General features: G+C 37.1%; 1 protein-coding gene across 3 annotated transcripts; it reads left to right on the forward strand.

Annotated features, from left to right (window-relative positions):
* Positions 1-15,365: 15,365 nt before the first annotated feature.
* On the forward strand, positions 15,366-22,103 carry LOC114512106 (C4b-binding protein alpha chain-like). 3 transcript variants are annotated; one of them, XM_036015330.1, is made up of 4 exons: positions 15,366-15,555; positions 19,005-19,175; positions 20,960-21,127; positions 21,690-22,103. In XM_036015330.1, coding segments are annotated over exons 1-4 (426 nt in total). In that variant the 5' UTR covers positions 15,366-15,470; the 3' UTR covers positions 21,692-22,103. The 3 variants fall into 3 exon arrangements, with proteins under 3 accessions (XP_035871223.1, XP_035871221.1, XP_035871222.1); XM_036015328.1 differs by having other exon boundaries at positions 15,367-15,555; positions 20,960-21,135; XM_036015329.1 differs by lacking the exon at positions 15,366-15,555 and adding an exon at positions 17,813-17,852 and having other exon boundaries at positions 20,960-21,135.
* The last annotated feature ends 5,368 nt before the right edge of the window (positions 22,104-27,471 follow it).

Here is a 27,471-nt window from a genome sequence, read left to right on the forward strand (position 1 = left end):
CTTATAAAAAAAAAACATGCCTGTATTAAGCATACAGTCAGCCTCTCTCCTTCAAGATATTGTGTCCTTTGTGAAACTATGTGGGGAAGTAGGGTAGAGAGCTGGGCTAGGGGACCTCTGAAGGATGGACCTGTATCTTCCATAATCTCTCAGTGCTGAGGAAACAAAAATCCACCAGGCTGTTCATCAGAAGCCCAGAGGGCTACTCCCAAGGAGCAGACAGAGGCAAGAGCAGAAGTAGAGTAGGTCTGACTAATGCGGTAACACAGCTCAGTCCTTCGTACGCTGAGGATGTGAGCACCTCAACCCAAAATGCCTCTCAGAAAAGAAGACCCTCTCTTTGGAACAGCACATCTCCTGAATGTTTTACATACAATGAATTGCATACAAAAAATTATTAGACATACAGAGAAGCAAGAAAATATAACCAAATCAGGGGAAAAAATAAAACAATATAAAGAAGATCCAAATAATTGAGTTAGTAGACAAAGGCTTTGAAATAAGTGATTAATATGTATAAGATACTAAAGAAAAAGATAAACAGAGAATTGGCATCTATGAAAATGGTTTAATAGTAATTTGGACACAGCAGAAAACAGTATGAGAAACTGGGAGAAGTTAATTTTAAAAAACCCAAACTGCAACACAAAGAGAAACAATGTAAAATAAAGATATAAACTTGAAATATTTGAGATACATTAAACTGCTCAACACGTTAGAAAAAAAAAGAAAAATAGAATAGAAGAAATGTTTAAAGAGATAATGTAAATTTTCCAACACTAATGAAATACATCATCAACCAACAGATTCCAAAACCTCTCAGGATTCCAAGAAGAATAAAAATAAAAACATTTCCAGGTAGCTCATAGCAAAAGTTTGTAAATTCAAAGAAGCAGTAAAAGCATGAAACACAAAATACACTTTGTCATCTTTAAAGGAGCAACAATAGCACTGGTCACTGACATCTCAGCAAAAAATATGGAAGCCAAAAGACAATAAAAGAAAATCCATAAAATATTGTAAGAAAATTACTGCTCACCTAGGATTTAATAACCAATGAATGTATCCTTTAAAATTAAGTGGAAACTAAAGGTGTTCTTATACAAAAACTGAGGGAACTTGTCACCAGTAGTGGAGACCTGTGCAGACTAAAAAACTAAAGGAAATCCATCAAGTGGAATGAAGATAATCCAAGTAAAACATGAAAATGCAAGAGGAAATGAACAGTGGCAATGTTACAGAACACAACAAGGGGGGGCCTGGGATGATATACTATTATTGAAAGAAGGCCCCGGGTCCGTTATGTCCGCCGCCAGAGGAAAGACGTCTCTCAATGCCAGAGATTTGTGAAAAGGAAAGGAAACGTTTATTTAATGCTATATACAAACTTAAAGTAGTGACCTAATGTCTTCACCAAAATCCCAAAGTCCCTTAAAGCACCCACAAACACACAGTCCTTCCTTCCTTCCCTCTTTGCCCAGTCCAGAGTACCATATCTCAGGAAAGGAAATAGAAGTCCGTGGCTTAGGTAGTCCTCTGGTTCTTCCCAGTTAGTACTCCATCTCAACTGGGAGACCTCCCTGGGTTCCTGGCACCCTCGGCTGAGTCGCTGGGATCTCTGCTAAAACCGGGTGGTGGTTCCCCCTTCTAAAGCTGTGGGGGCCCCACTCTGCCAGGCCGCGTGGTTCTCTCCTCAGGGCTGCAGGAGTCTACACTCCATCAAGTCCACGTGCTTCTCCTTCTCCTCTCAGGGCCAAGGGAGTTTTCACTCTGCCAAAGCTGTGGGGTTCTCTCTTGCAGGGCTGCGCATGGATCTCTCCCCCACAATGGCTGCTGCGTCTCCGTTTAAATCCCGGCGCCAATCTTCCTCTGAAGCCCCATTTCCGGCTCCTCTCACAATTGGCTACAGCTGCCAGATTCTGGGCAGGTGTGGCCCTGTGGTGTGGAGCCAATTATCTCCAGGCTCTTCTGGATCTTATTACAGATCCCTATTTGAGGCTCCCCTCTTGGCTGCACCCTGTTACACTCTCACAATTGGCTACAGCCTCCAGATTCCGGGCAGTTGTGGCCCTGTGGTGTGGAGCCAATTATTTCCAGGCTCTTCTGGATCTTATTACAGATCCCTATTTGAGGCTACCCTCTTGGCTGCACCCTGTTACAGCAAGGGTAAATGAATGCTGACTTTACAAAAAAATAACTACAACACTCTGTGGGGTTTGATTTGTATACAGAATACAAATGTACAAAACAATAAACCAAAAGAAAGAAAAGGGTAACTTCAACTCAAAAGTCACAAGATTCTGGCAATACTAAAAAGTGGTAACAATGTCAATTTACATAAATGATTTATAGGCTAATACTTTGATTTTTAGGGTCATCATGAAAATGTTAGAAAAGAATGTGTAAATTACAAACCAATAGAGGAATTATAATGAATATTCAATCTAAAAGGCAACAAGAGAAAAAGAGAAACAAAAAGAAACATAAAATTCATGGGTGGAATAGAAAACTGATAGTAATGATAGAAACAATAGTAATGTGTTTGATACAAACCCAACTATATCAGTAATTACATTAAGTATTATTTGAATATTATTGAACTAGGTTAATAAAATGAAACAAGCATTTGCTGTTTATAAGATAAGAATAGTAAATAAGAGAAAGTAAAGGATCAAAAAAATGTACTATGCAAACAATTACTAGAAAAAAAAAGTTGGTGCAACTTTATTATATCCAAGTATACTTTAATATAAAACAGTTACTCATCATAAAGAAGTCAGTTCAACAGGAATATATCACAATCTAAAACCTATGTGCTCTTGAAAAATATCCTCAACCTATATGTAATGTAGGACAGAAAGAAAAATAGAAAATTGCACAATTAGAGTTTGAGAATTCCACATATCTTTCTCAATAGCAAATAGAATAAGCAAGCAAAAATTAGTAAGAATATAGATGATCTGAACAACAATAAAACTTTTTAAAATGACAAGTAAGAGCGTCAAACCCTATAAGGAGAGATGGCAAATTTTTTTCAAGTATATAGGGAACATTGACCATATTCTTGACCCCAAATCACATTGCATTTCAGAAGGTTGAAATTATTCATAGCATGCTATCTGATGACAATGCAATTAAACTTGATACCATATAACAAGATACCTATAAAAGTAAGTATTGGGAGATTTAAACTACAGTACTACAAAGTCCTTTGGATCAAAAAATGAGAAGTTGGTAGAACAAAGGATAACTTTTATATGTGATGGACTTAAAATTCCATATAAAAACTTTGCTTACCCTAATAATAAACTGGATCTTTTCTGAGTCCCTGGTAAGACCTGTGTTACCTGCTAGGCATTTTACTTGAGTTATCCCTTATAATGTCCCATGAGATAGGTCAAGGATGCAGAAATAAACGGCAGAACATACGAACACCTAGAGCAACACATGTGCTGAGGGTGCAGGCAGTGGTAGTGCTGAGTGATGTAACATGTTGCTTCAGGGACAGACATGGTGTGAAATAACTTTCTGTAGGAGACTGTTCTGCATGGCATGGGCCCAACTCCCACTGGGAGATGCACAGGGCTCACACCCATGGATAGGTTCTCTCACAGGGAATCAGGCCTGTAATGTGCCTAGGGCACTTTGAGTCTTGCTCTTGCTAAAAAACTCCCTCACCCTGAATTGAGGACATTTAGTACAAAGTAACTCCCTAAAATCCATGCTAAACCTTCCAAGGAAGAGTGTAACTGGTTCAACCACTTTTGCCTTTTCATTTGCAAATATCTGTCTTCTGTGATGTGACTAGCAGCATTGGTTCCCTTGTTTTCTGTAAAAGGTAACCACCTAAAGAGAACCTGTGCATAGTAAACAAGGACCATCAAGTAATGTGCAGAGAAACCCAATAAAGGCCAGTCACAGCAAGGGCCAAGGCTTTTGCTCCCCTTGAGAGAAAGGCCATGCTGTCCCTTTTCTTCCACCAGACTTGGTAGTCCGTGTGAATGTCTCTTTTCATCCATAATGACTTGGACACTGTGGGCTGAGGTCTGCATCAACTTTCCTACATTATTTCCCTTATTCCTCACAGGAATGTTATAAAATGCTCTGTTTTTACACTCACTTTATAGGTGAGAAAACAAAAGCTCAGAAGGATTAAAGATCTTGGTCTCTACGATGTAGTGGAACAAGCCCAAGCACTCACTACTCAGAACTGCCATGAGAGGGAGGTTATCTAAGCAACCCAAAGTCAAACCCAAGTCACCGTACCAGGCCCTTACTTGTGATTCTCAGAATAAGATCTTGACTGAAGTTGCACTTTAGGCATTTGTTGGCTCACCCAAAATTCAAAGGGAGCTAAACTAATGTTTGTAAAGTTGGTAAACAGCACAAGAGGAGGAAAAGGGAGTAATTTCATTCTGACTGACTTGATTACTTTAAAAAAGAAGTGAAATAAGTTTCCAAGGTCACTAACATATCCTGAAAGCTGTGGGAACAGAAACTCTGGGTGATCTCTGTTGTGATTATCTCTGTTGTCCAGTGTTTGCATCCTGCTGTTCTTTGGTCTTGGCATGAGCAAAGGAAGACACTTTCTGAGGGAAAATATCTTTATTTGAGGTGTGTCACAGAATCAGATCACTGCCAACTCTGACTTTGGCTTTCCTTCTTCACACAGAAAGCAGTTTAATCTTCTCAGTACTACTTGGTGCATTTAGTTAGTTGTCTGTAGGTATAATTTATATTAAAGTAAAATCAGTGTAGCAGTTTAGTGTTTTGGGAAATGCACAACAAGACTTGGTTTCCTAAATGTCATATTTAGGTGTTTGGGTCTGGGGAGAGAAGAATCATCAAGTAAGCAATTGGTTTCTAAATTTTAACAGCATTATTTAGCTAATATTTGAATGGCATTTTTCCTCCACAGGAAGTTCTCAAATTTCTAAGGTCACACCTCAGAAACCCACCATGGTGGATGTTTCAGGTACCAAAGCACCATCAACTCCTCAGAAACCCATCACAGTAAACGATTCAGTCACAATAGCTAAAATAACCCCTGTATCAAATGCTCTGTCTACAGAGACCCCTCCAGCAGGCCAGACTCTCATCATGGCAAATTCTTCTGTTACACAAGTTACACCCAAAACCCAAAGACTCACAACAGCAAAAGCTTCATTTACATGGAGTCTCCCAGGAACACAAAAGTTCACTGCTGTACATGCTCCAGTGACTAAGAGTCTCCACACAACACAAAGACTGCCCTCTGCTCCTATTTCAGCAACACGGAGTACAGCTGTTCCCAGGCTAACCACGCCTTCTCATGCAAGCACACCTACAGGAAAAGGAACCCCTTTTGCAGGTGAGCTGGTGCTCTACACATTCCTGAGTATGAATCACATGTGTTATGGTGGAAATTTGAGCTTAACCAGGATTATATAATTAAATGGTCTGTGATTTGCTGTAGCCAGAGTTTTTTTCATGTTACGTTCTGTGCTTTCTTCAGAGGCAGACTTGGATTGTGGTAGGGCAAATCTTTGAAAAAAGAAAAAGGTTTGGCCCCACGAAAGCAATACTAAGTTAAGGCTGGTGATGAAATTCTGTTTTCTATATTCACTTCAGGGACTTGTTCATGACCCTTTAAAGAAGCAAATATTTTCCAACTTTCAAGCTGATTTCTCAGTCTGGCTCATGGCAGAGACACACCCCTCAACTGTGCTTAAGAATCTCTCCAGATTCCGTAGAGTTGCCAATCTGGTAAACCATCTCAACAGCTCTTCTAAGTAATTGAACACACAGAGGTTTTTTGTTTGTTTTTTGTTTTGAAATACTTCATATTATTACAGGGCTCCTTAAATAAAGGCATTCTTTTGTAAAAGGGGAATAAAATATGCTGCAGACTTCAGAAATACCTGTTAAGTGAATAAATAAACCCCCTCTTACTAATTAATGCTGTTTCAGATCACTGAGATGTTTTCTTGTTCACAACTTGCCCTATGTATAGCCATTTTTATAGACATTCTTGTTCTTCAACAGATATACCTGTTTTATTTTTCCTGTTCTCGAACAGGATATACCTGTTTTCTTCTTTGAAAACTCTCAATAAAACTAAGCCAGGAAACAATTTTTTAAATTATCTTAACATTTTTATTGAAGTCAGTGCACATACAGAAAACTGCATAAAATATATATATGTAGCTCAATAACTTTTCTAAAGCAAATATCTGTGTAAACACTTCAAATGTCAAGAAATAGAACATCAGCAGCCCCTTAGATTTGCCCCATCACTTTCCAGATGCTTGGCCTGTCCTCTGACTTGTCGAGCCAGTGAGACTGTGAGTTTCTGCTCCCAAGACCACATGGCCTAGGGATTTCCCGCAGCTGCATGTGTGCAAATCTCAGTGCATGCAGTTCTCTCTCTTGGCTTTGATCCACTTCTGCCTGTGCTCACATTCATTTGTTCTCCAGGGCCTTGAAATCATGGTTTTTGTTGTTTTCCAGTATTTTGTCCAGAATTTGTAGTAGCTATCTTGAAGTCTATTATTCCATCACCCAGATAATTTTTAAAAACTTAAAATATTAGACATTATAGTTGAAGTTTCCTTTGTACATTTATTTATTCCATTAGGCAAAAAGCCAAATACACATAAATACTTAAAATCTCAGTCCATTTAGTTCCCCTCTTTAACAGATATTTTCAATTCCTGATTTAGGTCATTCTTCAATGGCATTAAATAATTGTGTTTTTAAATACAGTTTTACACATAATGATCATACTTTGGTAATGATTTAAGTATTAAATCATTAGATTTAAGAATTATGCATTACATAATTCTTGTCTTAAAGCCTATTTGCCAGTATCCAGATATTTTTAAGAATTTAACCCTTACAGCCCTGGCTGTCATAGCTCAGTGGATTGAGCACAGGCTGAGAACCAAAGCATCACAGGTTCGATTCCCAGTCAGGGAACATGCCTGGGTTGCAGGCCATGGCCCCCAGCAACCGCACATTGATGTCTCTCTCTCTATCTCTTTCTTCCTCCCTTCCCTCTCTAAAAATAAATAAATAAAATCTTTTAAAAAAAGAATTTAACCCTTACAGTTATTACGGTCACAGTTCATTTAGACATTTCTGCACTCCATTTCTCTCCTCCTGAGTCAATTAAGGGTGAGACTGGTGGTGCAAACTTTCTCGGTTTTTATTCTTATGCTACATGTATGTACCTGTAAGTAGTACATTTTGTTTTGTATACTTTTTATAATTTACATAAACAGTATGTCATATTTACATTATCTAACTTGACTTTTTGCACTCAACATTGGTGCTGTGACTTATATTGATAGATTGGTGCATTTAGATTTAGTTAATTTTAACATTTGTATGTGCTTACTGACTTCTAAAATTTTCATGACATCTCTGAGCCTAAAAGTTTTGTTGAATATATACAATTTTAATAGATCAAGTCAGGGAGAAATATTTCACTTTATATAAATTTATTGTAGAGCTAACTTTGCTAAAGTATTTTTCTGAAAAAAAATGCCAGAAAATTTTTCAAATTTAAATTAAACCTGAGTCAATTGTTAAGATGCAAATATAACTAATTTTGGAATCAAATTTATTTTGTGGAGGTTAAACTTTATTTTTCAATTACAGTTGACATTTAATATTATTATATATTAATTTCTACTGTATTGCACAGTGGTGAGACAACCATGATTTACAAAGTAATTCCCCGATATTTTAAGCACCCACCTGGCATAATATTTATTATTACAATATTATTGTTTATATTTCTTATGGTGTACTTTATATCCCTGTGACTATTTTGTAACTACCAATTTGTATCTCTTAATCTCTTTGCCTTTTTCACCCAGTTGCCCACCCTCCCACCTCTCCAGCAACCATCAGTTTGTTTTCTGTATCTATGTGTCATTGTGTGTTGTGTTTGTTTATTAAGTAAATAAAACAAAGTATATTTTTTAGATTCTTCATATAAGTGAAATCACATGGAATTTTTCTTTATTTGACTGACTTATTTCACTTAGCATAATAGCCTCTTGGTCCATCCATGCTGTTGCAAATTGTTAGATTTCATTCTTTTTTATGGTCAAGTAATATTCAATTGTGTATAGGTACCACTGCTTTTTTATTTACTTATCTATTGATGGGCACTCGGGTTCTTTCATATCTTGGCTATTGCTGCAATGAACATAGGGGTGCATATATTCTTTCATATTAGTGTTTTAGGTTTCTTCCAATACGTAGAAGTAGAATCACTGAATTATAATGCAGCTCCATTTTTTATGTTTTGAGGAAACCCCATACTGTTTTTCATAGTGACTGCACCAATTTGCATTCCCAGCAACAGTGCAAAATGCTTCCCGTTTCTCCACATCCTCGCTAGCACTTGTTGTTTGTTGATTTACTGATTTACCGATGATAGCCATTCTGACCAGTGTGAGGTTATATCTCATTGTGGCTTTAATTTACATTTCTCTGATGATTGGTTTCAATGAGCATCTTTTCATCTGTGTATTGGCCACTTATATTTGTATACCCTCTTTGGAGGATTATCTGTTTCAGGTCCTCTGTCTATTTTTAAACTGGGTTTTTTAAAAATTTTTGACTTGTATGAGTTCTTTATACATTTTGGATATTAACCCCTTTTCAGATGTACCACAGTTAAATATCTTCTCTCATTCAGTAAATTGTCTTCTTTTTATTGATAGTTTCATTTGTTGTGCAGAAACATTTTAGTATGATGTTGTCCCATTTGTTTATTTTGTTTGTTTCTTTCCCTTGCTTGAGGACATATACTGGAAAAAATATTGCTGAGAGAAACAACAGAGTTTATGACCAGTGTTTACTCTTAAGAGTTTTATAGTTTCAAGTCTTACATTAAAGTCTTTAATCCATTTTGAGTTTATTCTTGTATATGCTATAAAATAGTGGTCTAGTTTTATTTTTTTGCATGTATTTGTCCAATGTTTCTCAACACCATTTTTTGAACTCTCTACTCCATTGTGTGTTCTTGTTTTCTTTGCCATATATTAATTAACCATATAGGTGTGGGTTTCTGTGCTCTTTATTCTGTTCCATTGATCTACGTATCTATCTTTATTCTAGTACCATGCCATTTGGATTATTATAGCCTTGTAGTATAATCTGATATCAGGTAGCATGATATCACAAACTTTGTATTTTAACTAGAAAGTTAAACATTTTTACTAATTAAAAATGTTCTCTTCATTTAAAAAAGTGTTACATACTTTACTGATATAATGCTTACTCATATACCTCAGAGAATATTAATAATTGTTTTTTGTAAGCTCTATTCTGCTGCTCTATAATCTGTTAGTGATAATTCTATATTTAAAGTTATTTAAATTTATTGATTTTAGAGAGAGAGAGGAAGGGAGAGAGAGAGACATGAATTTGTTATTTCACTTATCTATGCATTCACTAGTTGCTTTTCTTGTATGTGCCCTGACTGGAGATAGAACCCATAACCTTGGCATATCTGGACAATGCTCTAACCAACTCAGCTATTTGACTGGACATTTATACATTGATTTTTTAAGGTGAGACCAACATAAAATGATTTAAGTTCTGTGTACATGGGGAGCTTGAACAGTGAGCAATTTTTTTCTTATTTGGGGTTGTATCAGATGCTGCTAATTGTTTCCCAGTATCCATTTTCCTTTTCTTGCTTTAAGTGATAGAACTACTCTCACCCCTTTAAATATCAGCTACAGCCTTCCTTGGTGTGGTTTCCTAGTCACATTTTTAAAAAGGAAGCTGCTTATCTTCTACTTCCTCTTTGTCACATTACTACTAAAATGCTGACCAGGTGCTGACACACCAGCTTCTACAATGCTGATGAGAACAACACTTTAGGGGATGTTGGAGCAGCAAGGAGGAAGTGACCTGACCCCTGGATGATCTTATTGGACAGAGATGCTGACCAACCTGAATATGCTTTTGCTTCATAAAAAAATATAAACTTTTGCTTTTGCTCCCACATCTTAGCTTATACCCTAACAAATTCAGAGGACTCCCCAAATATCAGCATTTATTGCTGTCTTCTCTATTGCTGACCAGTTTCATCCGGTATGAATTCTCCAATCTTTTACCTGCTTCTTCTTTATTAATTTGAATTTCCACCATGAAAGATGAAGTGACTACTGTCCTCTGCTTCTGCCTAAGCCCCTCAGCCTATTTCCATGGAAACATTGCTTCATATTGTCAGCAATGAGAGCATTTACTAGCATATAGTACAGTAATCCTATGTACTCAATGATTATAGGGTATATAAAATTACCCAAGATGAAAATTTCATACTAATTAAAAGTTAGCAAGGTAAGATTTCCAAACTATATGCCTTTTACTTATTTGTCTTGCTTTATTGCACTAGTTGGGACCTCCAGTATGCCAGTGTATTGCTGAATAGGAATGGTGATAGTAGATACCTCTGCTTTGATTTCTAATGTTGGGAACTGCCCTTCCTGGTTTCAGAAGCTATAACCCCACCTCCCCCCACATGACTAGGGCTGGGTGAGCGACCTTGGGACCATAAGCCACTGAGGAGACAAAGCTTATCTACCTGGCAGGAGTGCTGCTTCTGCTCCTTTTACTTCATCCATAACTGGCCCCCAATGCTTGGTTGGTTAGCAAATGACAGCTAAGATTCCCCAAAGGGGGGTACAACCTAAGACAGGCACAGTCACGTGGGAGGCCCCCAAGGAAGGACTTGGGGGGCTACAGCAAAAGGGGGTGATGAACCCTCACCCCTCGGCTTTGACAAAGCCTGAGTCCTCATTCTGTCTGCAAGAAGTCTCCTAATCTCTTGGTTGCCTTACTACCCCTGCCTGTCACAAGCCTGAGAATGCTTTAAGCCTGAGACAATGCCTTAAGTCTGAAACAATGACAGAGGGCAATGCAGCCCTGTGCTGGAAAGGGGGGGTTCCCCAGGCAATCAGGCCTAAGAAAGAATATGTAAAATCCTGTGAAACCTGCTTTGTTTAGAATGCTCTCAATAAAATGATAAGGGTTCAAGCAAGAAGTGAGTTTGTTCCTCAGAGTTTTACAGCTCTTTAGCTATCTGACCTTGACTCAAAATAGACCCTCAGAGTTTTTTGTTATCTATTGTTTGATCCTTACTGCCTGACAATGATTAATGAGCTTTACCTGTATTCTTGTGCAAACAAACCCAATGAAAGCCCATTGAGGAAAAGGCTCCTGGCCTTTCTCCTTGGAGAGATCAGCCACCTCCCCTCCCCAAGTAGATCTTGTCTTGGTAGACTTATTCTCATCCGTGGTGGCCTGGAGGGTCCTGCAGGTAGGGCCCCGCCCCCAACCCACTAATTATAAGGCAAAGCATTCAGTGTTATTATTTGTGAGTTTTTTCATACATAAGTTTTATCACTTTGATTGCTCTCATTCCAAAGGTCAGAGAGCTAATAGGAGAGCCCTACAAAATGCTACATATTTGAGCACCACAGAAACGACTGCTTTTTGGGCCTATAAACCCAGTGGGTCCCTGGGAAATAAACATGACTGCCTACCCCCTGTAGCTCCTGTTTTAATCATGTTCCTGGGGCTCAGACCTAACAAATATCTGAAGATTCTAGGGCACAGCTACTGAGGTAAGTTACTGAAGACTCCTTTGGGACAAAACTAGAGAATAACTCTTATGCAAACTTAATTTGGTATTGCACAGTCCTTCCTCATAAGGATTTGTCCTCACTTTCCATGTAAGAACTGGTGAGAAAATTGCCAAGAAAAAAAAAATAGTAACTGGGCAAGAGACCATGACTTCCTATTGGAGTGGCTGACCTCAGTCTTTGGATGATTTATTCTTGATGTCTTTTGATTATATATCAAACAATACTCATGTTAGCTGACCCTTACCCTAAGAAACACCATAGCCTATTAGCCCTCTTCACATGTTTCTACAGGTCAGGACTTCCTCTCCCATGGCTGCACTCCAACCTTGCTGCCCTATATGCCTCACTTTTAAGGAGGCACTTACTCTCAGGGTAAGTACTTGCACAACTCTAAGAATGAGTCCCTTTTAACTTTGCATCCTAACCATATCTCTTGTATCACCCCAGTCCTGGTCCTCCAATAATTTTGAAGGTTTAAGTATTTCCACTTAGCTCTGTTCTCCTGGGACTCTATAAGCTCAACTGCTAATAGGAAGCCATAACATGTAGAGAGCCAGTCACAACTGAGTTTCTCTGTAATATTGGTCCCTGTCACTGGTACATTCCTTATTACCTTGATAAATGGTATATCCTCAGGCTTCTCATGGAGAAAATAGCTGGTGGGCCTTCTGGTTTTATAAAATGGATTACTCTTTCCACTTCTTTGAGCCTTGGATGACTTCCTTAGCCTGCCACAGCAATTCTGGCATCTCTCCACCGTTTAACATTAACCATTATTTTTCTTAAATTTCTAAAAGCATCACATAAACATATCAAAACTAACTCCTATGTCACTTACCAGGGTGTTATTAGAGAGGGTGCCCATGGTGACAAACTCTCCATTACTCAGCTTAAAGATCCCCTTCTAGGCACACTCTCTTGCTCCTAACACATGCTAGGCAGGTCCCCCACATCCTGCATGTGAGTCCTCTCTTCCCCTAGCATGTCTGGCACATGCTTATTCAGTTCATGCACGGGAATGACTCCAGGTATTTATCTGATGCCTGGAGAGGAGGTGTGAGCAGGTCTTGAGGTGAGCAATTATGGCCTTATAAGATATTTGACACATTTGATTCCTTTTCATGGTCTTCAAGTAACAAGGGCACTATCTTATAACAAAGGGAAGTGGGCCAATTATACAGGCATTTTGGGTACAGGCGAATCTTGGGTTCAAGGTTCCATAGTGCATCTACTCAGATATCCTCATGTGAGGTCTAAAAGCACCATTCCTTCCGTAAGGGCCCTGTCCTTAGTAGACTTTTTGAGGCTAAGAATTCATCCTTTACTAAAGTTCTACTGTTATTTTATGATTATATTCTGAGCCTGGCTATTAGCATGAATAGCTTCCTGGCTACCTGAGATACTGACAGGGGAGCCTTCTGGCTTTTACATTTAGATTTGAATTGTGATTAATCGCCTTGCTCTTTCATTTTCAGCTAAGGGACACCAAGCCTGTTAATGACACTAAGTCACCCAATTGCACAACCATTATTGCTATTTCCACTGCTCTTCTCAAATGTCAGAGATATTAAACAAGCCAGTGTATCTCCTTGTACCCATGTCCCATGACAGCTTACCAGGCAAAAATGTTCATAGCTGCAATGCTACAGCAAGCCAGAACTATCAATACTTTACCTACTACCAGCAATGGAGTCATCATGATTGTCAGTTGGCTGGTGGGTGATCCAATCCTAGAATCCCATTCTTAGAGTTTGCTTTCTAGATCCACTTGTGGTACAAACTGTCTTCAATCAATTTTTCCAGAAGGGATTCAGAGGTATGTAAAATTTTGATGGTGTGCTCTTTAGGAAAAAAAGAGCATAAAGCAGCACAGCAGAGGAGGAAAAAGCTGAGCAAGCTAGTGTAGCTTTCACTGATCCATAGTGAACTCTAGAGTGTAAAATGCACCACAGAATCATCCAGATTTGAGGCAAGGAATGAGGGCTTTCCTATCCCAAAATTAGTAGAGCATTGGCTGCTCTGCATGACGGGGTGTAACTTCTGAGGCACATTAGAATGAAGAGGCTCCTGTCATTTCAGCACAATATCTGGAGAAGGTCACAGGTGTGTACCATTAACAGTAGCACCAGAAGCATCTGCATGTGGGCATACCATCAGATAAAGCCAAATAGTGTTGATTCACCCCCCAAATGGCTGGTTTATTGTCCTGACAGGAAGCCAATATTGGCCAAAAAGTGGAAAATATTTTGGTGTGAAGAAAAAGCTTGTATTTTAAAATCAGTCTTGGGTTCAGAATTTGCCTTAGCTACTAATTGCCTGAGAGATTTGAGGGCAGTTTACTTAATCCGTGTAATCCTGTATTCTCATATATGCAATGAGGATGGTAAGAGCTATGCCACAGGGTTTTTCTTGAAGATTAATTGTGATAATTTATGTGAAATTCTGCTACACTACATGACAAAAGATTAAAAGGTTTCTGGTTAATCATTTAAATTACTTATCCTGTTGTAGTTCCTCTTTTTAAAGGAAGTAAACATTTAGAGGATTTATTTGTTTTCTTTTCTCTCTAGAAAGTTGAAATTTAATTGTGCTTTCCTCGGTATTCCAAAGAATTTCACTCAGTTATATTTGGTAATTCTTCTTATTTGTTTTTGAGAGATAAGTATTTTGGTTATTATTGGTATGTAGCAGCCATTCCACCTCAGCTGAGTAGTGAAGATCATGTTAGGACAACTTCTAGAGCTTACTCTTCTGTTTTAAACAACTATGGAAACACACATATCCACAGTTGGTGGGCAAGATATAGAATTCAGGTTAGTAGTTTCATTTGTACCACTTAAAGAGACAATTTAGGAAGTGATGTGGATGAACACTCAGGCAGTTTCAGATGTTTAAGAGAAACTTAGTCTTGGGGTTAACAATTCATGAAGAACAAATGTACCTTCCATTCACTTGTCTCTTGGCATCACCCAGATATTTGAAAAGTCATACAAAATCTTTCTTCTTTATTCATCACACCATAATATTTAACTTTCAGTGTATGCTTTTTCTGTACAAATACAAATAAGAATAATTCCCACACGAGAATAGTCTCATAGAGTGAATCATTTAGTCTTTTATGTACATCAGCAAACCCAGAAAATAGAGTGAAGAAGTTCTCACTGAAGTATTACAAAAATAATTATTGTTTGGACTAGATCTTTGAGAATTTTCACACTTACAGATTCACATTAGTCTGTTTTGGCTAGACCATAGGCTAACTAAAAAGAAATTTAAGTTTCTACATTAAAAGATTTATTCTATGAGTGATTTCATACCTCCAAATTAAAGAAACACTTTCCTGGACAAGTACTGTTTTACAGACATTTTATTTTCTTTCACACTATCATTTGTCATTCCTGGAGAGCCTACCACATACCCTGTGCCACAGGCCCTGCAAGCCTTGTACCTTTTGCCTTTGTTTACTCAGAGAGGAATTATGTGTATATCCAGAAAGAAACTCATTACACGTGCCATCTGAACAGCAGCAAAGTTCCAGCTTTACAATAGTAAATTTGTACAGAACCCCAGAGGGCCTTAGACTCTTCCTCCCAAGAAGAGAACTTTATCAGCTTGGCCTGACAGATCTGTGCTTAGCACCTGGTCTTCTAGTCACTCCCACTGCCCCTCCTCTTTAGTGACGCAGTGCTGGGACTTTGCCAAAGCTGAGTTGCTTGGCTTAGGAATCATTTCAACTGCTATTGAACTTTTCTTCATCTTTATTCAAGGTGTCTGAGAGTACTGAGCCCTACAGTGGCACCTCTGAGACTCTCCATCATGTCCCCCAAGTTACAGAGCATTCTCCAAGCCCTGTACTTCTTTGGCATCTTGACCTTACTGCTGTGCCCCTCTGGTCTGTGTGGTAAGTACAGTGGTTATTGGGGAAAGGAGGCAGTTTCTCTAAGATATAGAGAAAAATACCAATCAATAATTCATCAAATGTAATCAAATGGTGGTAAGGTATAACCCTTTATTTTTATTTTTTTAATTTTTTATTGTATTTTTCCATTACCATTTATTCCCCTTATACTCCCCTTCTCCTTCAATCACTACACTGTTGTCAGTGCTTATGAGTCCTTTCCTTTTTGAACAATCTCTCCACCCTCTAGCCTGCCCCTTTCCCATAGCTGTCATCCTGCTCTCTATGAGTCTGTCTCTGGTGTCCTTGTTAGTTAGTCCTTTGTTAGTTCAGTTTGTTCATTAGATTTCACATATGAGTGAAATCATATGGTATTTGTCTTTCTCTGATTGGCTTATTTCACTTAGCATAATGTTCTCCAGATCCATCCATACTGTCACAAAGGATAACATTTTCTTCTTTTTTACAGCCAAGTAGTATTCCATTGCATAAATGTTCCATAGTTGTTTTATCCACTCATCTACTGATGGACACTAGGGCTGCTTACATATCTTGGCCATTGTAAATAATGCTACAATGAACATAGGGTTGCTTATGTTCTTTTGAATTAGTGTTTTGGGTTCCTTTGGATATATTTCCAGAAGTGGGATCACTGGGTCAAAAGGCAGATCCATTTTTAATTTTTGAGGTATCTCCACACTGCCTTCCACAGTGGCTGCACCAATTTGCATTCCCACCAACAGTGCATGAGGATTCCCCTTTCTCCACATCCTTATCAGCACTTGTTTGTTGATTTATTGATGATAGTCACTCTTATAGGTATGAGGTACATAACCTTTTTGAAAGAGTACAATGAACTATGTTATTAATAAAAATGAATATTTTAAAATAGAAAAGAAGTTTTAGATAGAGGCTATTATTATGTCTAGAATAATTGTGTTGTTAGGTGAAAATCCTTGTGAGACTGATTCAGCCAGAAATAATCTTTAATTCTCAAATCAATTTCTTACAATTAAATGTTCCAGAATGCTTAAACCACATTTACTTTCCAAGTGATTGATTGGGAAAAAAATTAGAAAAGCAAAGTTATTGTCTGCTATCACAAACAGTAAATTTTCTAGAGTAAAATATAGGGTACTTTGAAAACTATAAGCCATTATATAAATGTAAAGCATTGTTACTGAAATGTTGAAAAATGTTTACAAACAAAAGAGAAAATGAAAATAAAAGGGTTTGGGAGAACTTAACCAGAACTGGTTGAAGATCTGTTGTTATGAAAATTAATTTGTTGTTATATTTTTTAAATGGAAATGACCTTTAAGCAAACTATTTTTCTCTTGTGCTAGCTAATTTTTTTACATGAGAGAGCTAATTTTCATAATAAAGAAGTTTGCATGCATATTTCCTGAAAACAGCTATTATGGCATTAACATGTAGGATTTAGAATAGCTTAGAGGGGAAAATCCTGACTCTAAAATAATAGCTGAATGCTCTTACGTGGGCCAGGAGATTGATTTAAAAGTGAGGAAATCATGCTCTCTATCAGTGAGAGTGATAAGGGGGAAAGCATGAGTTTATTAAGGAAGAATTTCTATTTGGAAGGTGACTTTTCACATCAAATGCAGAACTGTACTAGCCTAGGTTATAGAATCAGTGTATAAAGAACATTCTGCTCAGAAGTTTCAGGTCTCCAATGCTGTCTCTGAGGTCTCCTCTCTTAGAGTCTGAGGTAGCAGAAGGAGGCCTTATCAAGCGTATTAATGTCTTTCAATTATGTCTTCATATTTCTGTCTCCCTGTCTCTTTTTCTTTGGTTCTTCCCATTATCATTTGCCTCAAGCCTCTGAAATGGCATGTAATGCTGTCAACTTTGACCTGAATCTCCCTTTCTGACTCTGCTTCCCTTTTACTTCTCAGTAACAATCTTCTGATTCCAGAGACTTTGCTCATTGCCTCAGTATTTGCTCTGCCTCTACTATCTCACCAGCCACTCGACTTCCACCCATCCTTCAAGATGTTTCTCCAACTTATTCCTGGATGCCTTCCCCAATACTCCTGTAGAACTCTTTTCCTGTCCTACTTTTTGGAACTTGTGTGGCTGGTATTGTGGTATAGCTATTTAAATAGCTCTATCTTATCTTTTTAAGTACATTGCAAGTATGGCCTTTAATATTACCTGGAAAGCCTAGTACTGAACTCCATATATATGTTTATTCATAAAAATTATTTTTTATATTTCTATGAAGGTACTTAATCTGAGGTTCAAAAAAGGCTACATGGAAGCTGTTGACTTATACACAGGTGAATTAAACAGAATTTACTTTGGAATTGCTGTTACTATGCTTTCTGAACCTCCCAGAGTTGAAGGTTTGGGAGGAGCAGAGATAAGAGAAACAGTGTTTGCCCTGAGCTGATTCTTGGCCTTACAAGTGTTTAAAGCTTGTTCTCTTTCACCTGAGTTTACTTGTTTTTCTGGGTACTTCATCACATCACTGAAGATGTGCTAATTGCAATTCTTGGGATATGGTCAAACCCATCTCTGATTCTGGTTGATCACTTATGCTTTTACTCTTTCCTGTCTCCTAGATATCTGGTGACTCCTAGAGCTTTTTTTTTTTTTTAACTGAGGCCTTCTTCTCATTTTTGGTGGTCCTTTGGATAGGCCTGAAGAACTCCACCATGGCTGTCTTTCTAAAAGCAGCCCAGCTCTAATACACAGGAAGTCCTTACTCATGCTGTATTCTGAATAATGTCAGGAATACAGACCATTCTTAAAGCAGCAACAATCTGCCCTTCTCTGCTCTTATCATCAGAGACACCAGACAGCTTGTATAGTGTTTCCTCCAAACTGAAAGGAGACATATCAGGCTTTCACAGCATGAAAATGTGAGGGAGAAACACACTCACACATCAGCCTCATCTGGGGCCAGGGGTGGTGTTCACAGGATATCAAGAGCTTTATAAAAATACTTCTCCAACTATTATTCCTTTAAAAATTTAACTTAAACTGGTTCTAAGCCACTTACTTCTTTAATTATGGGGTATTACTTGACATTGAAAGTACCAAGAAGAATATTGCTCTAGTCCCTAAGTTTTATTCATGTCACTGGCACTTATGTAGAATATTTTATCCCTTTAATGTTGTGTTTCCTTTTCTCTAGAATGGACATGATGATAATACTGCCTCAAAGCATGGGTGTGAGGGTTTTAATGATTATAAAATGACTTCATAAAATCATAAAATCATTTCACCAAAAATCACAAAATGATTAACACAGTGGTAAAAAAATTTGACAAATCATTCCTAGTGATTTTGTCAAGGAAATGAAATACACCTCAGCATTATAATTTAATGACTTAGTTCTGTCAAATGAGAGGAGTCCCTCAATCTGAATTGTTAATTAAATTAAACTCTAGCTCATTCTCTTCTACCTTTTTCTTTCACCATTCAAGATTGCGGTAGCCCTCCTAATATTGCCCATGGATCTCATCACGATGCAAGTTCATTTTTTTCCTTTACAACTGTGGTGCTCTATGAATGTGATGAAGGATATGTTCTGGTTGGAGACCCCAAAATCACCTGCAGAAATTCACAATGGTCATCTCCAGCCCCTAAATGTAAAGGTAACTTCAACTTTACTGATTGATCTTGCTAAGAAGATAGAACCAACATGAAAGTTATAGTAGAGTCCCCCCACCTCCAGGCAGAAGCATCACTTAGAATTTTGTATTTTATTTATTTATTCATTTCATGTAGTTAATGTTAATACATGCACACAGTACAATATTTTTAAAGTGTGAACCATCACCCAGTTAATCCTACTGTTACTAGCATGTATGTTTTCAAAGGTAATCTATAGGGCCACTTTTGCTTCATTTTTAATAAAATTCTTAATTTAAATGTAACATACTACAGAACTGTACACAAATCATAGGTGTACAGGTCAATGATTATCATAAAGTGAGTCGACCCATGACACTATCACTCATGTCAAGAAGCACTGCCATTACCAACATGCTAGAAATATTCCACATGTCCTCTCCCATTTACCCCCCAAAGGAGGTCTCTATTCCAACACTATAGATTAATTTTGCCAACTTTCTAACTTCATATGAAGAAAAGCATGCACATACTCTATTGTGTCTGTTTTCTTTTCTTAACATTATATTTTAGAAAATCATCTATGTTCTTACATGTAATGATAGTTTATTCATTTTCATTTATTCCTTTGGAAAAATATAGTACATCTTATGTATCTTATAAAAGTTTGAACTTTTTAATATTTTAGGCTACTATGAATAATGTTCTTATGTGTGTGTTTCTTGGTGCAAATGTGTCAGCATTCCCAATAAGAATAAACTTAGGAGTAGAATTACCATTTCATAGAGTATGCACTTATTCATTTTAGTAGATGATACTAAATCTTATTCATAAGTAGTTACAACAATTTACATTTCCACCAGTAGTATATGTGTTCTAGTTTTGATAAACAGAAATTCTACATTTCAATTTAGTTCTATTTATTGATCTTTTTCTCAACATTGGAGCTTTTTGTGTCCAGTTTAAGAAATATTTGCCTACAACAAGATCACAAAAATATATTCACCTGTGTTATCTCCCAGAACTCTACTGTTTTACCTTTCACATTCATATAACCAATGAACTTGAAATTTCTCTAGGTTCATGGTGGAAAGTAGAAGTCAACAGTTGTTTTTCCCCAGTGAATAATCAATGAACCCTGTACCACTTATTAAATGGACCATAGTTTCCACACTTCTCTGTAGTGTTACATTTGTCATAATTCAAGTGTCCACGTATGTATGTTTCTGCTTCTACAACCATCTTCTCATTATGAAGTTGACCTAATCAAAGATTTCTGGTTGACCACTAAGGTTAAGATTGCCTTTTGTTGTTGTTTTTTTTAATCTCACTGTAAATAGCAACTGAAGGGTCTCATTCCTCTCCATTGTCTTCATTTAATATAAGAAGATTTTAAGGTTATGCAATTTAAAATTATATACTCAGAATTATGCAAACTATAAGGTTTTGAGATATAGTAACTTTGAAAACTCAGATGATAGGACCACAGTACTTAAGTTTATATCATAATTTGCCACCTAAAAGCTATTCAACCTGAGTGAAGTCACATAAACTACCTGTACCTAATTTTCCATCTAACAAAATGGAGATAATAATAGTGTTATAATTATGTTTTATGTTGATAGTAGTATGTAAATTATTGTTATTAATTTTATTGTTATAATAATACAATAAATAGAGGTAAAGAACAACTTTCATCACACAGGTCTAATTTATTATCAGTGTTTTTCATCCCTCAGTATTCTTTACTACTGTACAACCTTAATCTGAGAATCACAAGATGATTAAAATTGTGTTTCCATAACAGCTCTGTGTCTGAAACCGGAGATAGAAAATGGAAATCTGTCTGTGGATAAGAATCTGTACATTGAACTTGAAAATGTCACCATCCAGTGTGATACTGGCTATGGTATTGTCAACAATCAAAGTATCACCTGCTCAGAAAACAGAACCTGGTACCCAGAGGTGCCCACATGTAAGTGGGTAAGTGGCACACTCTTCAGGGTATTATATCACATTCTAAAAATGTCAACCTGCTTCAGACCACTGTCCCAACCAACACTGATGAGATCTGACTTTTGTCAGGACTCATTTCCATGTTGTTTAAATCAGTTGGAACTAGTAATTTCATCCTCAAAGCACTTGGTGAGTTCATTAAGGCAATTTCTCATTTTCTCATGTAATAGCAAAAAAAACAAAACAAACAAAAAAGATAAGAGGGGAGAGTAACAAAGATCCAGGTAATGTGGCCCTAGCCCTATATTTTCTATCATAAGTGCTAAGCTTTTGGATAGCCATCAAAACCTCCCTTCAGTTTTCCCAGAAGATGCCCCCTGGGTGTCTTTGGCAGCACATTGGTCTGGATCCTAGGGTGAACATTTTGCTGAGACACAAAGTATCTTGGATTTCTTCCAACAGTCCTGAGTAGGGTCTCAATACTCCAATTTTGTTGTCATCACTGAGGCATCCTGAAAGACTCTTCTACCTTTACATTTTGGAGAGAAGCCTCTCAAAATCCATCCTTTTATCTCTTTTAGGAAGTCCATAATGGCTGTGAAGAAGTGGTAGATGGAAGAAAACTCTTGCAGTGTCTCCCAAACCCAGAGGATGTGAAAATGGCCCTGGAAGTGTATAAACTGTCTCTGGAGATTAAGCGACTCAAACAGGAGTAAGACTTGAAAAGGAACATCAGTTAGAGATCATTGCATCCATTTCCCCTCACTCATTCCACACCCTAGTCCCCTGCCAAATAAAGTATTAAGTGCTTTTTTCTTACTAGCAACTCTAGTAATTTCTTAAGTGCTATTATTTACTGAAAAAATCACCTGTTTTAGGAGACTCTTAGTGGCACCAATAATATGGAACTATTGATAATTTATCTTAGCTCAGATTAAGCTTCTGCTTTTGTGGATTTGGTGGAATGGCAGAAATAAATAATTACCTATCAAAAATCCAGTGTCTTTGTTTCCACTTTGATTCCTGTGTAATGAAATATTAGGGTCCTATATAAATCACTTCCTAATGCTTCTCTAGTTAATGTTGTTTTCTATTTTACCACATTTTGGGGTATATTTGGTCCTTGAATATACATACTTGTGCCTTGTCTGAGGTGTCTTTACCCTACATCTTCACTGGTTATTCATCTTTCAGTGCCCAGGTCAAATATAACATCTTCCTCCAAGCCTTTGCCTTTCTCTCCCTATTTGATCATTAGTATTTGTCTGGAACAATTTCTCACTTCCCTCCTCATATTTAAGGTACACTTGTTTTTTGCTCAACTGTCCTTCCATCCAATAATAAACAGCTTGAAATACTTTGAAAGCCTGATCTATATGCAACCGAAACATTCCTCTTGTCCATGCCCAAGTCTTCCAATTTAACCTAATCACTTTTTAAATATTTCAATTAAAATGGCTTTAGTATCTCTCTTAAACCAGATTCCCCAGAAGCAGACACTGAGAAGAAGATTCATGTACAAGTATTTTATTAAGGAAGTGCTCCAAGAGAAATGGAAAGTGGGTAGGGTGAGCAGAACAGGGCAGAGAAGGAGCCTAGCAGAACGATCAGGCAAAGTCCTACAGAGAATAACTTAGTCTTGTCCCAAAGGGAACTCTAGACTATAAATTTGCTTAAGTTTTACCACAATTCCAGGAAATGGAACTGGGTGTTTATTCTGCAGTGCCAGTCAGTTATTGGTGAATGGCCGCTATGGGGACACAGAAGTGCCCAGGGCATCCAGCTCCCCCTCTGCGAGGGCAAGGCTCTCTCAGTGAAGGGAGTCCTGCCAGGAGTCTAGAAGTCTCCTTCTAGTGAGCTTCGGTGACTGTTAGACACTGAAGCACAGAGAAGCCTGCAAACCAGTGCACAGAAATGATAAAGGGTTGTGAGGGGCTTGGCAGAGCTCATGTCCTGAGTCCCTCTTATATCTCTGCACATTCTTGGGAGCCTTATATTTCTGACAGTCACCATTTCTTCCAATTTTTTGCCCCCTCTGAAATCTCATTATCACTTATGCTTACCTACTATAACTGGCTTCTGGTTCTCTACTACATCTTGATCAATAATGGGAACATCACCTCTTTTCCCTGATTTCAGCAAAATAGCAGTCACACAAGAAAGCTGCATAGTTGGCTTGTACTAAAGTTTTAGCCATTAACAGAAAGGTATATGGCTGGCTGCAGAAGGCTGGACTTTCACACTGGATGTTGCATCACTGTGATCTTAAAACAACAGTGTGGTGATTAGGGTTGCAGAAGAGAGAGTGGTTGGAGGTGGAAGAGGGTAAAGGGAGATAAATGGTAATGGGAAAATACAATAAAAATAAACTATTAAAAAAAAGACTTATTGCCTTTCATTGCCACCAGGAATATTTCCTGGCTGGCTTTCTCTGCATAACCCTGCCAGGCTTGTCTGGTCTGCCACTGACCTGTCTCAAATCTCTCCTTGACGCACATCATTCATTCTTGCTCCAACTGCCCCAGAAACCCATTTCCCTTTATTAGGGAAGGCATTTTAGGTCTCTGTCTTTCTGTAGTCTCAGAGCTTTATATCCAAAACTTCATGAATGTACTCAAATAAGCAAAGGGTCATCCATTAAGTTTGGGCACCATGCTGTAGAGAAGATTCAGGGGAATCTACGAAATATGATCTTTCTGTGTTTCCTCCACCTCAGTCTCTGGGGGTGGGGCAGTGTAGAGATATTATGAATTATGTAACATTTTTTGTTAATTCTAAATTAATTACCAACAATTATAATCATGGAAGTAATACAAGGAGACACCCTCCAAAAACCCAGAATATTCTTCTGGAGGGCAGGCCCCTTTGTAGTACAGGCTTTCCTTACTAGGTGAGTCTTCTAGAAACTCAACTATATCAGTGTATCAGCTGGCACTGCTGTGAGAGGATGAATTTGGTTTCAGTGAATAGTATTTTTTTATAATAGCAGATTTATTTTTTTAACTTTTTTTATTGTTATTCAAGTACTGTTGTCTCTGTTTTCCTCCCACCACTCTCCCCCACCTCAGCCATCCCACTTCCCACCCTTGATCCTAACCCCCTTTGGTTTTGTCCATGTGTCCTTTATACGTGTTCCTGGAAACCCCTCCCATTTTCCCCCCATTGCTCCCTCCTACCTCCCTTCTGGTTACTGCCATTTTGTTCTTAATTTCAATGTCTCTGGTTATATTTTGTTTGCTTGTTTGTTTTGTTGATTAGTTTCCATTTACAGGTGAGATCATATGGTATTTGTCTTTCACCACCTGATTTCACTTAGCATAATGCTCTCCAGAACCATCTTGATCTTTACTAAGCCAAGCCAAGCCAAGCAGTGATCTATGAATACATCTCCTTACAAGATGACTCTTTAATTTTTATGCAGTAATAATTTATCTTGTTTTTTTGGTTTAGTCTTCTGTGTTCCCATTGCTACATGCTCCCATGTATCTGCCATAGTCTAGTAAGTAGTATTTTTCCTAGGGCTCAGACATGTCAGATACTATTTCAATTCTATTTGCCTCCCACCACCTCTCCTAGAGATTTCCTTCCTGGACTCTCTATTCAGTGGTTCTGCAATGAGCTGTTTACTTGAAAACCTTAGGTCTTTTCTTTGCTGTTTTCTTTACTACTTTGATGCCAAGTCTTTGTCTGTTTCAGTTTATTTTCTAATTTTTGCTGGAACAGATCCTTTAGAAGGTGCCTAAGAAAGGGTACCCAGGAAATAAATTGTTGAGTCCTTTAACGTTTTAAAATATCTGTTTTTTCTGCCCTCACAGTTAATTGACAGATTGTTTGTACATAGAAATTTGGATTCTCTCAGAATTTTTATTGTATTTCCCAATTGCTAAGTGCCTTCCAGTTCTGTAATGGAATAATTCATGATATTCCAATCCTTGATACAATGTTCATCTTTTTTTCTCTCTCTCATTCTGAGACATTTTAGCATCTTCTCTTTATTCCTGTGGTCTTGATCTAGAACATTTTTCATGCATTAACCTGACTACATGCTGGGATTTTTGGATATGGAAAGTGATGTGCTTCAGATCAGGAAAAAATTTAGAAAATTTTGTGGTTTTTTAAAATTTTTATTTTGTTTTAGCTGTGTTTTCCTCCCCCTGGAACTCCTGTTAGATGAATATTGTTATAACTTTTATTTCTGTCCTACATTTTGTATTTTATTTTTTGTGTTCTACTTTCTGGAAGATTTTCCTGATTTTGTATTTTAAGATTTTTATTGAAGTTTAAAATCTGTTTATCATATTTTAATTTCCTATAGCTTGTTCTTATTCTGTATAAGTTACTTTTAAGTAGTATCTTATTTTGTTCATGAATACAATTATCATTTTTTCTGTATCTGAAAATATTAATTACAATGTGGGACTTAGGACATCCCTTGCTTTTTGCTCATATGAAGAAATGGGACCCCAAAATATTGATTGATATCTGTGTGTACATGACACTTCTCTAATAATGAACTTTTAAGCTTGATACACAGCAAGAAGGTTTAACTATTTCTATGCTTGTTTTATGTTGAAATGGGCATGTATCTACAGGTATTTCTTGGAACATGTTCAATGCTTCCTGAAAAGATTTATGTAATCCCTTTTTTTAAAGAAGATACCATTGTTGTTACCATTTTTTAAGAAGATACCATTTTTTATTGTTGTTCAAGTACAATTGTCTCCATTTTCACCCCAGCATGCCCCCCTTCCCCATCTCTTTATTAATTTATAAACCTTAGTCTTTTCTCTTGAGTTTCTACTGCTTGTTATGTGCCTTGTAAAGTGAAGAAATTAGTGCTTCTATGTTTATATTCAATTTCACTGCCCTTTTCACCTGTTAGTCTCTATCTACATAGTACTATTTTTATATTGTATCATTTATAGCACTTTGATTTTATTGAATATCTGTGATCACTACGCATTGAAGACAGAGTTAACTACACTTACCATTTTATTTGAGGGGTTTGTTCAAAGTAGGTGTTCAATAATCATTTCACAAAGGAGTGTTTGAAGTTCCATGAGCTAAAACTTGGTACAAAAGATCAATTTTTAAAACTTTCTGCTGAATATAATTCCTTCTTGGTACCACAAACCAAAAACATGTATGTGTTTCTTTTCTGGGTTTTACAGGAGAGCCCAAGGTCATGAAAAAGACCAAGAATAGACAGGAAAATCTTGAAACAGATCAAAACTGGAGGATTAATACCACTAGATTTCAAGACTGATTATAAAGCTATATTAATAAAGGCAATGTGGTGGTGGCACAAATATAATCAAGGTGGCCATACATCCGAGTACAGAATTGAGAAATATTTGTATTTAACCTAAATTGACAAATTTGACTCTTCAGTGTGGTAAGCAAGGATTTTTTTAAATACACATTTCTTAGGCCAACTGGAGAGCTACACAGAAAAAAAATTGTTTTGACTACTACCTTATTTCTACCCCAAAGAAATACAAAGTAGATTATAAATCTGCATATGGAAAGTAAAAATAAATAAATAACACACATAAGAAAATATTTTTATGATCTTGTTTTTCTCCGGACATGTAAAATGAAATTTTACTTACTTCTCTATAATGGATCCTGGCATTGCTCTGGAGTGCACACTATGACTCTGTAACACTATGTATGACTTTTTAACTTCATGCATTGGCATTTGGAAACTGCTGGTTCAGTGTTTTATGCCATCTTCCCAACTGTTGAAACATAAATAACAGTAATTAATCTAACAATGTTTCTTTCAGTGAAAATGGCATTCTGTAAAATAAAAATTCAGTTTGCAACTCAAACAATTGCACAAATGCTTTCCTTAAATAACCATGGTACTTAAACAGGCAGCAGAAGTGCTTTGTATGTACTTCCCATTTTACCACAAAGCAGACAATAAGGCATGTTTACAGTGAAGATTTAAGAAAATTAACAATATTTGCTACTTTAGCAAGAATATTCTTAATTGAAATGGGTATACTTTTCCCTTGATTACATGGCACTAACGAATACAATGACTACCACTGCAGTTCAGTGCCACTGTCTAAATTCATGCTAATATGTGAGCCATTGTATTTTTTTTGTTTTTATTATTCTAAATAATTTTTAAATTTTTCAGTTACAGTTAACATACAATATTATATTAGCTTCAGTTATACAGCATAGTAGTTAGATATCTATGTAATGTTTTAAGTGATCATCCTGATAAATGTTGTACCCATCTGACACCATACATAGTTATTAGAATATTATTGTTTATATTCCCTATGCTGTACTTTACATCACCATAAGTCTTCTGTAACTACCATTTTGATTTGTACTTCTTAATTT

The sequence above is a fragment of the Phyllostomus discolor genome, chromosome 14 (genome assembly GCF_004126475.2).
Source record: "Phyllostomus discolor isolate MPI-MPIP mPhyDis1 chromosome 14, mPhyDis1.pri.v3, whole genome shotgun sequence".
Taxonomy (NCBI): domain Eukaryota; kingdom Metazoa; phylum Chordata; class Mammalia; order Chiroptera; family Phyllostomidae; genus Phyllostomus; species Phyllostomus discolor.

Coding starts and splice junctions, on each gene's coding strand:
- LOC114512106 (XM_036015328.1), top strand. CDS start 15,471: ATGTCCCCCAAGTTACAGAGCATTCTCCAAGCCCTGTACTTCTTTGGC. Junction 15,556..19,004: donor GTGCCCCTCTGGTCTGTGTG/GTAAGTACAGTG, acceptor TCACCATTCAAG/ATTGCGGTAGCCCTCCTAAT. Junction 19,176..20,959: donor TCCAGCCCCTAAATGTAAAG/GTAACTTCAACT, acceptor TTTCCATAACAG/CTCTGTGTCTGAAACCGGAG.